Source organism: Apis cerana, linkage group LG10, assembly GCF_029169275.1.
Source record: "Apis cerana isolate GH-2021 linkage group LG10, AcerK_1.0, whole genome shotgun sequence".
Lineage (NCBI taxonomy): Eukaryota > Metazoa > Arthropoda > Insecta > Hymenoptera > Apidae > Apis > Apis cerana.
In genome coordinates, this window is record NC_083861.1 from 1207743 (window position 1) to 1221914 (window position 14172).

The following is a 14172-nucleotide window of genomic DNA, read 5'->3' on the forward strand; positions in this document are numbered from 1 at the left end:
CGAATAGAGACTATTTCATGCAATTAGATGAAGATAGAAATGAAACGGATTTATAATATCAAACAGGAACGAATCTTATCAATTTCAGGAATCGAATACAAAAAATCTTTTCATTTCTAAACTCTTTATTCAATTATACGAAACGTAATGTGAAAAAATCATACGTTATACATATTTGTGCAGATTGATTCTGCTACCTTTGGAGCAGTAATCAAAAGGAACGGTTTGAAGATAGGTGTAAAAAAAGAGAGAGAGAGAGAGAGAGAAAATGGAATCATCAAGTGAGCGTTGTGACAAAGGAAACGATGAATCCTTTTATCGTAACCACGATCCAATCGTGGCATGGATCGTGGCGCCATCTTTTACGCTTTAAAGCCTGGCGATACGATAAAGTAGGTGCAGAAAACTTCACCGCAGTGTCAATTAACGAGAGTATCATAAAGAGCTTTTCTGGATTTCGCGATTGGATATATTGATAATATATCATCTTTTGTATTATCAGTTTCACAACAACACCTTGAATATTCGGCCCTCTATCTAATTGGAATTCCATTTCAATTGAACTTGCACTTGGAGAAATCCATTTCGGGATGCTGTTCCATGAATCTGGAAGGAAAAATTTAAGATGGTTAGATTTCTACGATATTTATGCTGATTTATGAATGCTCGTGATGCTCGATGCCATACTTTTTGATCACGTCCTGCTTCTTCTGCTCGTCGGACGTTGGCAAACCCAGTTCCTTTTGTCTCTGGTCATACATCATCTTCTCCACGAGGCCTCTAGTTTCACCATCGAGATCGGAAAGCTTGCTCGGCTCGGGGTTCACTTTCTTCGTGCTGATCTCCGGATCGCAGGTTACCACGTGAGCCCACCATTGCATTTTGTTCACCTGTGAAAACAGTCGAAGATTCTTGCCTTTAGTGATCGTAAAATAGAAGATGGAAGCGATATTGCATTAATATCTGAAAGTTGAAAGTTAATTTGTTTCAAATATTTAAGTTTAATTGGTAATAAAGAAAATTAAAAAATATCAAATGTGAAATCAGGAAACATTGCAAAATAATTTTATAAATTAATCAAAAAGAAACAAGACAATGAATATAATATATAATTGGGTATATAATATAAAATTTATGTTTTTTATAAATGTTTTAATAATTTAATTATATCAGAAAAAATTAACATATTTATGATATATTTTAAAAAAAATATTCATATTATTCAATTTTATTCAATTTTATACATATATATCGAATTTATTAAAATTCAAAAAGTTCAAAATCAACTTTTACAAACATAAAATATTATTAAAAAGAAGAAGACTTACAATCTATCGAAAAAGAATCAAAATCTTTACCTTTATTAAATGACGATCAATGGAATATCTATCATCTATTATTGAAATATCAATAATGCCATCGAATCATGTTAATAAAAATATCAAGTAAACAGTTTGCTCGTTAAACGATCACGATTCACCCTTCACCAAACTCTGTATACGATCGTTCATGGTCACGTCAAATCAACGAATTCTTCGCGTATCCGATATCATCCGTCAGAAATTCATCGCTAAAGCGATAGCATCGTTGGAATCCTCGTTTTGACAAGGCCGCATATCCAGCATCGAGTTGCTTGCTTGCATCACTTACCTTCTCCAGGTTGAGAAGCAACAGTTTTCCATCCTCGATCACCCAGGTGGATTCTTCGACTTTGACTTCGTGTGGAAAATCACCGTCGATGATTGGCGGTTGACCCTTGATGCCACAGGTCAATCGTTTTTTCGTAATCGTCACCGACACGTCCTTGGGCCTGGCTGAGAAGTTCACTTTCAAAGGCACTTTGATCTGGAATTAAAGAACGATTAAAATTATTAAATGTATTCTTTGATATTAGAAATTTTTATTTTTTGAATTTCTGAAATCCTTTTTTTACATTCACAATCAATTTTCTCTATTCAATTATATTGAAAAATTAAATAAGCAATTTTATATTTTTATAGTTTAAGTTGTCATTGACATAATTATCATCTTTTCAAAATCGACTTCTTTTTACTCAAATTTATGTCCAAATTTGTTCATTTGAAAAATTAGATTATTAAAATAACAATTTACTAAACATTAAAATTTCTAAATTCGACAAAATAACTGATTTTTTTACAATTATAAGAAATATATGAGTATTTTCAGCAAAAATTAATGCAATTTGTAATCAACTGTTTAAAAAGATTGGTAATTCTACAGTTAACAATAAAATTTTCATGCATATAGAATATGATCTATCATAAACATTTTCCTTTTACAATCAATAAATCTGATAAAAATTCGTAATTCTTCGCGCAATTTGAAAGTAACGATCTTCTCAATGCAAAGATATTCATCGAGTATCTATCATAACAATAGCGATTCATTCGATCGATCGCGGTTCCGCATGATTGCTCTCTCAGTCCTTTTAGAGATTGCGATTTCATTGCATATCATCGTGATCCATTTTGACGAGACCTTGGATTTCGGAAATCCTTGCAGTGCAACCTTCAAAATGAGCCTTGGATAATTTAGACCCCTAAAGAAAATCTTTTATAAAAGAAAAAAATAAAAATCAACAGAATTTACAGTTTCTATAATTTAGAAGGAATATTTTAAAATTTAAGGAAATTGAAAAAAAAAGAATTAATTTTTGAAATTTCTTTCGTAATGTAAAAAATACAATTCAAAAATATAAATTAGTTGGAAAGAAATGACAAATAAAACATCACATTAATATAATATATAATTATAATATTGGATTTTAATGAATTAATCATAGATATCAGCAAATACAAAGACATTTATGAATATTTTAATACTTTTAATCTCGATAATGATTCAAAATTTTCGAATGAATGTTGGTCTTAGAAAAGATGGACGGTCATTCGAGTAAGAGAGGACAGCACATTTCGCAACAGAAAGTTCGTTCCTATAATTTCTTTTATTATGGTTCGAATTAGCTCTTTTAGATGATTGCAGCAATGATTATTATCGTTTTATGTACAAACTGGTACTAGTCGACGATTCGAAGCAAGATTACTAGAACTAGAATTGTATATCGAATGATTCTCGATCAGTATTCTGTTAGTTACTTTTATATTGCCTCAAAAATGTTTGATGGAGTTGGTGGAAAATAGAATTAATGAAAGTGTCTAACGCAAGAAGTATCGTTACGAAAGAAAATTGCTGTGAATGAAATCTGAATATGAAATCACATGGTTTGTACTTTTACATTCAATCTATCTAATGAGCTGAATTAATTTTTCCATAAGGAATGCATTATTCTGCTCGAAAAAAAGGTAGTTGCATTCTTAGTTAATAGTAGTTAAAAGGTGAAAAAAGAAAAATTCTTGAAAATCTGTTGTTTCTCATTTCAATATTTCACATTATACTTTGGCTGTATAAATCTTTAAAGTCGTTAAGAAAGGAATTCTTTAAGGCTTAAGCTATAAGCTTCTCACATAAATATTATAATAACCATTGATTATTTAAATTTCTCAATATTTTTAACATCAAAGTATCAAAGTAAGAAATAATTATGAAATAATTAGTAAATAAAAAAATTTTGAAGATTTAAAGTATCTGGTGCAAATACATTATATTTTTATCTTATTATATTTCAACATCTTTATTATCTCCAGAATACAAATAAATAAAACAATTGACAACAAAATTTTCATAAATTAAGCTAATTCGTTATAAGCTGTATTTTACAATATTTAAAATATTTAAATTTTTCAAAATCTTAAACTCATAAATAGTAAAATCGACAAAATTTCAATTTCACCCATATTCTTTTTTTGAATGTTCAAAACTTTTAAATTTTTTTCCACCGATATTTCTCTTTTTTTATTTTTATTATCCATTTCCTCAGAATTTCTTAAATCTCCTAAAATCTCAAAATAAAAATAAAAAACCGATACGGATTAATACTAAAATTCAATTTCCAATATTCTTTCCTTTTTGCTCATATTGTTCTTAAATATCCATAATCTTCAAAAAATAGATTCGATCAATATCTTAAATTCCAATTTCATCTTTTTTTAATCATGTCCACAGATAACGTATATTTCTCGAGGCAACGATCCATGTGGGACGTCCTCGGGTGGCCAGCATCAGGAACAATTAAATCCATCAAGTTCTGAAATCCTAGATGACCCATCGTGCGTATCGTGTGTCGCAACACCGATCATCTCAAGAAGGGGGGATGAAAAAAAAGGGAGAGGGGAAGGAATAACGAATGATACGAAGAGAATTACGTGTCGTGGGATCATCATCGTCGTCATGTTGGATGCGTTCTTGAATTTCCAGCGTGACGATGATGACGACGACCGCGTAAACGCTGAGCGTAGTTGAGCGCACCGGTGCGTGGAAACGGATCATGGCTACCAAGTTAACACGTTAACAAAGTAGAATATTATTACGATGGGACGACAAAGAGTAGAGGGGAAGAGGGTTGCTGATCTCTCGGATTATCCTTCATCTCTGGACGCTGTGTTAACCAGACGACTGTGACACGAAAATTTGGATCGTGATTGGATCGTATTAATTTTTTCAGAATCGTATATCTTTGATTTTAAAACACGATAATTTTTTTAAAATTGGGCTTAACGATTTGATTTATTAATTTACAAGATAATGTATAAGAGAAATTTTAAAAGGATTGTTATTGGTTAAAATTAGAAAGAAAATAATGATTTTTTTTCAATATTTATATCCGATTCATTAAAGATTCAGATATAATTTAAAAAATATATTTTATAGACTTATGTCAATTATATTATACGTGATAAAAATTTCATAAAAATTAAAAATAAATCTTCAGAATACGTTTTTTTTTTAAATTTTTCATTACAGGCAGAGATGAAAAAACTTTAAAAACACGATAATTTTTTCAAGATTTTTTTATATACTATTAATTTCTCTAACTTGTTAAAAAATTCAAGTTTGTTAAATCAAATCATTAAATGATCAAGTAAAAAAATTATCGTGTTTTAAAGGCATTTTGTGTCAATATTTTTTTCAACATTTATTAATACTTTGCAGGTAAACTATAATCACAATTCTGAATAGAACAAACTTTTTTTTTCATTTTTTATAAAAATAAATTTGCCTAATAAATTTTATTTATAATATTAAAATAATTCTTTCAAATTCAATTTAAAATATTAAGTTGATTCGTATACTAATGTCTGCTACATATAAACAATTAACTGTCTATTAAAATTTTAATATTATATTTTTTTTTATTATTTATAAATATATTTATGTTGAAAATAATAAAAGAATAAAAAATAATTTGTTTTTCAATCGTATTAAACTTTATCCTTGAGAAGATTATTATTTTGAAAAATGAAATTTGTAACCATAGTAGCAAATATTTATGATTTTTGAAGAATAATTCACACGATTAATTAATTTTGATATTACACATATATTTAATTTATTTCAATATTCATTATTTTATTTAATAGTTGTTTATTTAGTTATACTTTAATTTAAAAAATGATGGAATTTATGATTCATATATATAATTATATCTTCAATCGTCTATCCTTTTTCTTATCAGTTGCAATTATCGAAAAGCCCTGGATTTATTTCTCATTTAATACTAATTTATCTAAAATAGCAAAACAGGCTTGGAATAAAAAATTGGCTCATAGAGCAGCTCGTTTTATGGAGAAATTAACAAGTGCACGAACAACTTCCGTTTTAAACCTCGTAATAAGCATCAAGTTAATCTTAACTTAATCCCTCGCAGATTGCAGAAAAAAAAAAGAATCGAATCGAACACACATCTCATCGTACAAAGGAAGACGCGAATTATAGCAAGAAGGAAAGTGTTTCAAAAGTAAGAACACGAATTTAAACCTTGTCTCCTTTAGAAGTCGGACGACTTTACGAATCGAAAGTAAACGCAGCCTTGGTCTTTTAGTAGAGACCAAAGGGATGTACGTGAGCAAATTCACGTTCCCGTCAACCCGAATTAAAAAAAAAGTACTTTGCTCGAATGTTCTCAAACTCTATCTCCTAGAAACTCAAACCAATCAACCAGAGAACTTGCACAATCTTTTCAGAAAAACTCGCGTAAAAAGATATTACTATTAATCTTCATATTCATCTTGAATACCATCAAATCTGGATAAAAACTTAATCAATTCAGTTAAGTATACCAACTTTTCAAGACATTATTGTCGATTTTACTGTAGATTTCATATTTTAATAATAATTCGCTAATGCAACATCTTCTCAGACTCATTAAACCCATTCTAATTATAATGCAAGTATAAGAACGGTTTCTCCTTGATAATTATTTGCTTATTCGCTTATTCAATCGTTTCACGAGGCATCATTAGACTGGAGCCATCATTTTCACGATTTTCAGTTTGTTGTTGAAGCCATCTTCGCGGTACTACACTTGCAAAATCTTCTATCCGTATGTGATTTTTTATATATTTATGTATTTCAAAAGAAATATCTTGGAATAGTATAGAGATGATATATTTAATTTTCATAATTTTTTATATTATTCTCCCATTTGTAAGAAAAATTTATCTTTGTGATTTTCATTTTTTTTTTAACACGAAATATACAATATTGAACAAAATTGTAAGTTCACTATTTTTTATAATTATTTTATTCAATGAATAATTATGAAAGATAAAAAATTGTAAATATTTATTGTAATATATTTTCGTTGTTTGTAGTTTTATATTATAATAGAATTAGTTTTCTAATAAAACAATTAAATAATAATAGTAACACTTCGAAAATAATATTTTATCAAATTTAATGAATTCGAAATATTTTTAATATCTAGTGTTTATTTTTGACATTTCAAGGAAAATTCTATTATTATAACCAAAAATTGAACAACAAATATATTACATATGATTTTTATATTTTTATATTTCGAATTCATTGACAACGATTTTGCTTTTTAATTGTTGTTACAATTATACATTCATTGAAGAAAAAATGCTGCAATTTTCAATCGATATTTCCTTTAGATTAACATAGCTTTATGTATAGCATTATGTAATGTTTGGTATGAATTTGAAAAAGAGACAGAGATGTGTTACGATCCACTTTCTTTTTCTTATCATAAGATAAAGCTAAAAATAAAATGAGAATAATGCGTCATCGAATATACATGAACGAAATTCTTTGAAAATTCAATTAATTTAATTACTATGTACATTTTGATTTCTTTATTGTTAATAAAAAAAAAACAATTATTTATCTTCTTCCTTGATGTTCCTTGATATAATACGAGATATAAATTAAACAAGGGATAAAAATTAATTTCTAATGTCTAAAAAATTAATTGATAATTATATTCGAATCAAATCTGCGTTTCTTTCACGAGACTTTTCTTTTATCCACTTATTGTGGCACGCATAGTACGCACAATACGTGCATGTTATCGTATACAGTTATACGATGGAACGTGAACAACTGGAGTGGGAGGAGAGCCAGCAATTTTCAATCGACGCTCCCTCGTGCCCATTATCCCCTCTATCGAACGACAGAGGATCGTTTGTTCTTTGCGTTTTTCTGAACTTGTATCATCCACGGATATGAAGACCAAGACCGGGTTGCGCGTTACCATAACCACGGGGATTAATATAAAGATTGTTTTTAAGTTGTGCAATGTCGGTTCAATGGTAAAGCGAGATGGGAGTTTATGGCGAGGATAATTGAAGCTTTAACTTATTGGAGATAATACGAATTGAAAATAATGGATCATTTACGTCAATTTTGACAATTTTGTTTCCCCATGGAAAATTTGGAATTCTTTGTTGCAAGAAGAAGTTTTAATTATCAAAGTGAGAATATATTATAATATATTAATTCGAAGATTATATTTTTTCAATTTTTTAAGTAATTGAAATTATTTGTTGGAAGAAGAGGATCTAGTTATTGAAATAAAAGTAGCACATACTTCCTAATCTTTTAGAAGAAATAAAATTTTATACTAAAAGAGTTTTAGTTATTAAGATGAGACTAACGCATACATCTTTTAACAAAATTAATTTCTGATTTTCTTGATACAAATACCGTTTAACACATTTTGTAGGAAAAACACGAATGTTTCATTTCATATTTTACAGCAAGTAACGATTGCATTGTAAATTTTCTTTCAAAAAATATAAAAAAGTGGAAAAGATTATTATTAAATATTTAAGCTTTTCATTTGATTTCAATCCAGTTACCAATATTGCCATAAATATGCCATTTTTCGTTGTCGTACAATTGTTTTTTCGTATTTAAAAAAATCTACGATAGAAAACACTCTTCGACTTTTCGTGTCGCATTAAATGTTAAATTAATTGTTGATAACGAAAAAATTTTTCAATTTATCTGAATTTCTTAATTAAAATTTTATAGAGGCCTATAGGAAGTAGGAAAAAAAAAATAACAAAAGTGATTACCCAGTGTAAAATAGTGTAAAATAACTGGATGGAAAATAAGGCGCAATCTGGATGGACTTAATCTGATTCGTCAATCAACAACGGGAAACGATGTACGCGAGGACGGACAGATGTATTCGCGGGAACAATGAATTCCTTCTGTGGCGAAAACAATTAAGGGGCAACAGTGTGTCAGAGTTGCCGCGATTCTGAAACGTAGCCTTGAATTTGAAAGAACAAAAGGATGGATTACGTTAACAAAATGACACGATATGAGAACATTACGCGGCCATGCTTTGTTTCCCTTTGAACACGATACACGATTCTTCTTTCGATTTAAATTAGAAATATGAATTAATCGTATCTTTTTTTTTTTTTTTGAACAATAAAAATTATACGAAATCTCTTTGAGAATTAAATTATTGTCCATTAAAAATGAATGATGGACTTTTATTTAATAAGATGTCTTAAATTTAAGGTGGTAAATTTTGTCAATATATGGCAAATAAATAAAAAATATTATATCTATATATTAATATAGATCTGTAAGAAAGTTGTAAACAAAAATATGGAATAATAATAAACGCAATTATTGCTATTAACAATAATTACTGTCAGTAATGATGATTAATATTAAACAAAAATTAATATTAATTCAATGACTACAAATAGTAAACATAATATAAAAATATAGATAAATATCAGTTAATTGTTCTCTTCGAATTTTTTATTTTTATTATTTTATTTTATTTATATCATTTTAATAAAATATTAAATAATGTTTACGTAACATTTTTTGTTAAAATTTATGAAATATATTGGCAAGATTTGACGTAATCTATTACCCTTAAATCTGAAACTAATATAATTATTACAAAATATATATTTATATGTTTCTATTTTGTAGAAACATAAATTCTATAATTCATTATATCATCTATATTGATTGATCTTAATCAAAACTTCTGTAACTGATAATAATTATTTGTAATCAAAAAATAATTTCCATAAATTTCGTCATCGATAATAAATAACGAAAAAGTTTTAATTATTTATAATAATTTGATAAAAAACGTTAATTCTTATACCATAATTCTTAAAATTTAGATTACAACACTTATGACTTTTGAAAAATCACTTAAAAATTACAATAAATATTATTCTTAAATATTTATGACGAACATTCAAATTTCAATTGAATCAAAATTTCTACATATATTAACATTTAAAGGCTAAAACGAAAAGAAAAAATATATAAAGTAAATTATTTTTAACATGAAATAAAATTTTTCGATTTATTTTTTCTTCTAATTAGGAGAAACAATTAATTATTTTCTATAAATATTAATATTTAAATATGAACATATCATTATTGATACTTAGCATTTTAAAAGGTATTTTAAAAATTCCAAGAGGATTGATGAAAATTATTTATATTTCCATTGTACAAACGTTGCAAGAGAGAGAGAAAACAATACAATGGAACATGTTTAACGGTATCATGCAAGTTATTTTGAGGAATTTGTTTCCTGTGTCCACATGGTGATCAGGCTTGCGGTTTTCGCCGTGACAAACACATTGCAACACGAATAAAGTGTCCACTGCTGAACATTTCATTGAATAAGCAACTTTCTCTGGTTTGTTGACTGTCTACGTCTGATAACTTTGCTCCTGTGACTACATCGTGCCCACTTTCTAAAGATTAAATTCTTGCGAATTATTATTCAATTAAACACAAATAAACTCAAATGTTAATGATACAAAAATTTTAAACATATTATAATGTTAATTAATATTAATTAACGATATTCCATTGCTATCGTTTACAAGATATTTAATTTGTATTTTGCATTCTATAAAATCTATAAATGACACATAGAATGATCTCCTTCAGGCATTTTGGATAATTTCAGTAAAAATATTTTGAGTAAAAAAAATAATTACAAATTGAGAATTGATATTAATATTATTTTAATCTTTTTAAATGAACCACCTATTTTTGATTTCATAATATTATAATAAATGTTAAAAAGTATTTAATGACCTATTACGACCTTGAAATGATCTCGGACTCAGAATTATTCCAAAATAATTAATAAATTAACATACAAAGTGAATCCTATACATGAATACTTTAAAAATTATCCGTAAATTATTTTGTATATGTTTCATACAAAAATTGCATAAGAGATATAAAAATACAGGAGAGGATAATATTAATTATTATTAATTTATTTGCAAGACTTTTTTGGATATTTAATACATATTAAAGTCAAATTTGTTTTTGTTGTTATGGAATCATGCACTTTTTAATCAATCATCAATTTTTAATAAAAAATATCGCTTTACTCTTTTTTTTCATAAGATATCTTGAAAAATAATTTAAACTAAAAATGATCTTTTTCATAATATATCCTCTTCTATAATTTTTTAGTATTTAATTTTAAATAATCGTGTTACAAAACTCATCCTGTAGAACAAAATAAAAAAATATTTGTACTTAAAATAAATCAATGATCCAATCAATGACCTACGATGCGTCATATAATTGGTCATCGATTACAGGGCTGAAGGTTATACACCTTTTCGAAGAGGTTCGTAATCTTAGATAAAACCACACGAACGGATGAACGAAACTTTCATTGTAGATTCGTTCGATGAGCTGATGTATCGAAGGTTGCAGTGGCGGGAACCGATTTTATTTGGCGTCTTCGCCGGAATCCTTGATAATCGAGAATTGACGTTTGTACGCGTTTCACGGGATGTTGCGCAATCAAATAGTTTCCTCGTTACTCACTGCGTTGGATAACGTGCAAGAAAACACGATGATCTCGTGATACGAGACCCTTTTTATAGGTCAAAGATTATATTTTCCCGACAAATATCTGACAATTCATCATCCTTCGACTTTTCTCGAGATTTATTACGTTTCATAGTTGTAAAAAATGGATTTAACACTATTGTTGATAAATGACTTATAACGCTTAGAATAATAAATCATTTTAACAAAATAAAGAGATTTATATCCGTCTGTATTATCTTTTGTATTTTTAAAAAAAGTATAGTAAAGATGTATTTAAAAAATATGATGATTTTTGAAATAAATATAAAAGAATTGGAATATTATAAAAAAATTTAAATATTAAAAGAAATTTTTTTGATATAAATTTTTTTAAAAACATATATAATAGATCTATATATGGTATTATATTTTATTTAGGTAGATGTAGTGTGATATAGAATATTTCAAATATAACTATTTTTTAAATATTAAAAAAATTAAAATTTAAAAAATTTAAAATTATAAGAGAATTTAAATATTGAAAGAAATTATCTTTGAAAATACTTCAATTTTTTTCTATACTTAAATGATATTACATAACATCTTATTCAAGGAATGTAGATATTATTTAACTCTCATATATATATTTATCATCTATCTTATATTTTTCACTCGACATATTCAAATCTAATAATATTTTAATATTAAAAAATATTAAAATCAATTAAAATTTATTATTAAAATATACTAAAATTGAAAATCTTTATAAATCTTACACAAATTCAACTAATAAATTATAAAAATCAATGATACTGTTTTATATGAAATATTAGAATTATTATGGAATTATTTTTATTATTATAATACGGAATAGAAAAAAATTTAAAATATAAAATATTTAGGTTTTAGTGCTCTATTATTCTGTATTAAAAAATTATTAAAAATCATATTAAAATATAATATAAATTTTATGTATAATCCAATATGTTTATATACTTCATTAAATCAAATTTTTCATAATAGACGAATTTTCTTGTAAGACTTTTGCAATTGACTTTGAAATTTTTATTATTAATATAAGAATAAAAATCATTTAAAATGCAAAATAAAAAAAACAAATTCAAATAAATCCACTAAATCATGATTCAAATATCTTTTATTTTAAATTTTTCAAATTTTTATCTTCGCCTTGGAGATGTTTATATCTAGCTATATCGTCGAATTTTAGATATTTATAAGAATAAAAATTTCAAAGGACGTAAGTCAAGAAAAGCGGCTTAATCGATGACCATGATTCGAAAACATCTCATTCGACGTCATCAGCCTTTGCTTACTGTTTTCGATATTAGACTTAAATCGATTAGGTTGGACCAAGGTTGATGCCGCAAATTTAATATTCATATCACGTATAGATGAGTAGTACTATGATTAGACACGACATTAAGAAGGCATTGACATAGTAATCCGAGTATCTAATTTTTAAAGACTAGAAAAATTCGACATTCAACATTGCTGTTATATTTTGTATAAATATCTCTTTTGAAATATCTCGTACTTTCAAACACGACTAAACAGACGATCTTTTTTATTTTTGATCGTTTCTGCTGCTGGACGAACGAGGTCAATAGATAAATAGGCACAATTATTGGTTCTCATTAACATATGAAATATTCACAAACACTATTTCAAGGTGAAATAATAATGTTATTTTCTTAACTAGTGTAAACGAATCAATTTGACATTTGAAAATGTTTTTTTTTTTTAATATATTCTTTAGTCGTTAATTGCAAAAAATGCTTGTATTCAATTATCGATATTGATCAAATATTTGGTAGAAATAGTATAAAAATAGACATACTTGTTACGAAGAATTCTATAGAACGATGTGACCTACTTATTTAAGTATTAAATTATTCAATGTTAAACACGATGTGTATATATTTTTTAAATCTCATTTCATTTAGTGTTATATCATTATATTATCATAATTATATCATAATATTTATAGAGGATAAATAAATTTCTTTTCTTTCATAAAGCAAATATTATTACAAAATTTTAATTATAATCGTATAATTTTATTTATATCTTTAATAATAAATTTATCAATCAATCAATCAAAAAAATATAAATGATTAAAAAATGCGTTAATTTAAGACAACTTAAGATTAATTTTTTAAACATCCATTCATGTAAAAAAAAAAAAATTCAAGGGCCCAAACCGTGAAAGGTAAACGAAAGGCAAGAAGTTTACAGTTTTCAATTTTTTCACTATTTTTTCACACCAGCGATTGTTCGTTCGTACAACTTTTGATCTACAAGGACGTGATTTCCTTCCTTTCATCGATTACTTCACACGAATAAATCACGAATAAATAGCTGTCACGATCGAATAAATCACGGAAAAAAGAGATCATCCATAGTTCCGATCATTAATCAGCACAAACTATTCAATCGAGTCGCCGATCGGTATCGAATGGTCTTTTATAGAATTTGATTATTAATCTTGAAAGTACATAGCTTAAATGTTCTAAAAAAATAATAAATAATATAATATAAATAATAAAACTCTGTGCTGTTTTGTATACAACGTTGTTTGTGAATAAGATCGAAATAAAGAGGAATTCTTTTTTACGGAAGGAATCAAAGCGATTCAAAAGCAAAGGGAAACAATGAGAGTCAATTATCTCGATCATCTTTTATCAATACGATCGTTAGATCTCATTCCATTCAAGGACGATTCTGACTCTGCTCTCAGATCCATTTACATTTATCGAGACGATTCTTTTTTACCCTTTCATATAACGAATTCTTACGGTGCATCGCCATTCTACATGCAATATTATGCTTCACGCTTCGTTCCACGTGATTGTGATATTTCTCTGGTAGCTCTATTATTCAATGTTTGGTGGAAATATGTGATAAAATTGGTTGAATTTTTCACGAACATTT

The 14172-nt window shown here is 26.8% G+C and overlaps 1 protein-coding gene across 1 annotated transcript in view; it reads right to left on the minus strand.

Annotated features, from left to right (window-relative positions):
- Positions 1–107: 107 nt before the first annotated feature.
- Positions 108–14172, minus strand: part of LOC108004445 (nuclear migration protein nudC) — a 101366-nt gene continuing 87301 nt past the window's right edge. Inside the window, exons 5-7 of the mRNA XM_017067368.3 lie at positions 1651–1845; positions 688–890; positions 108–606 (exon numbers count right to left, since the gene is read on the minus strand). Coding sequence (XP_016922857.1) covers positions 555–606; positions 688–890; positions 1651–1845 — 450 coding nt within the window. The 3' untranslated portion in view covers positions 108–554. The remainder of the gene's footprint in view (positions 607–687; positions 891–1650; positions 1846–14172) is intronic.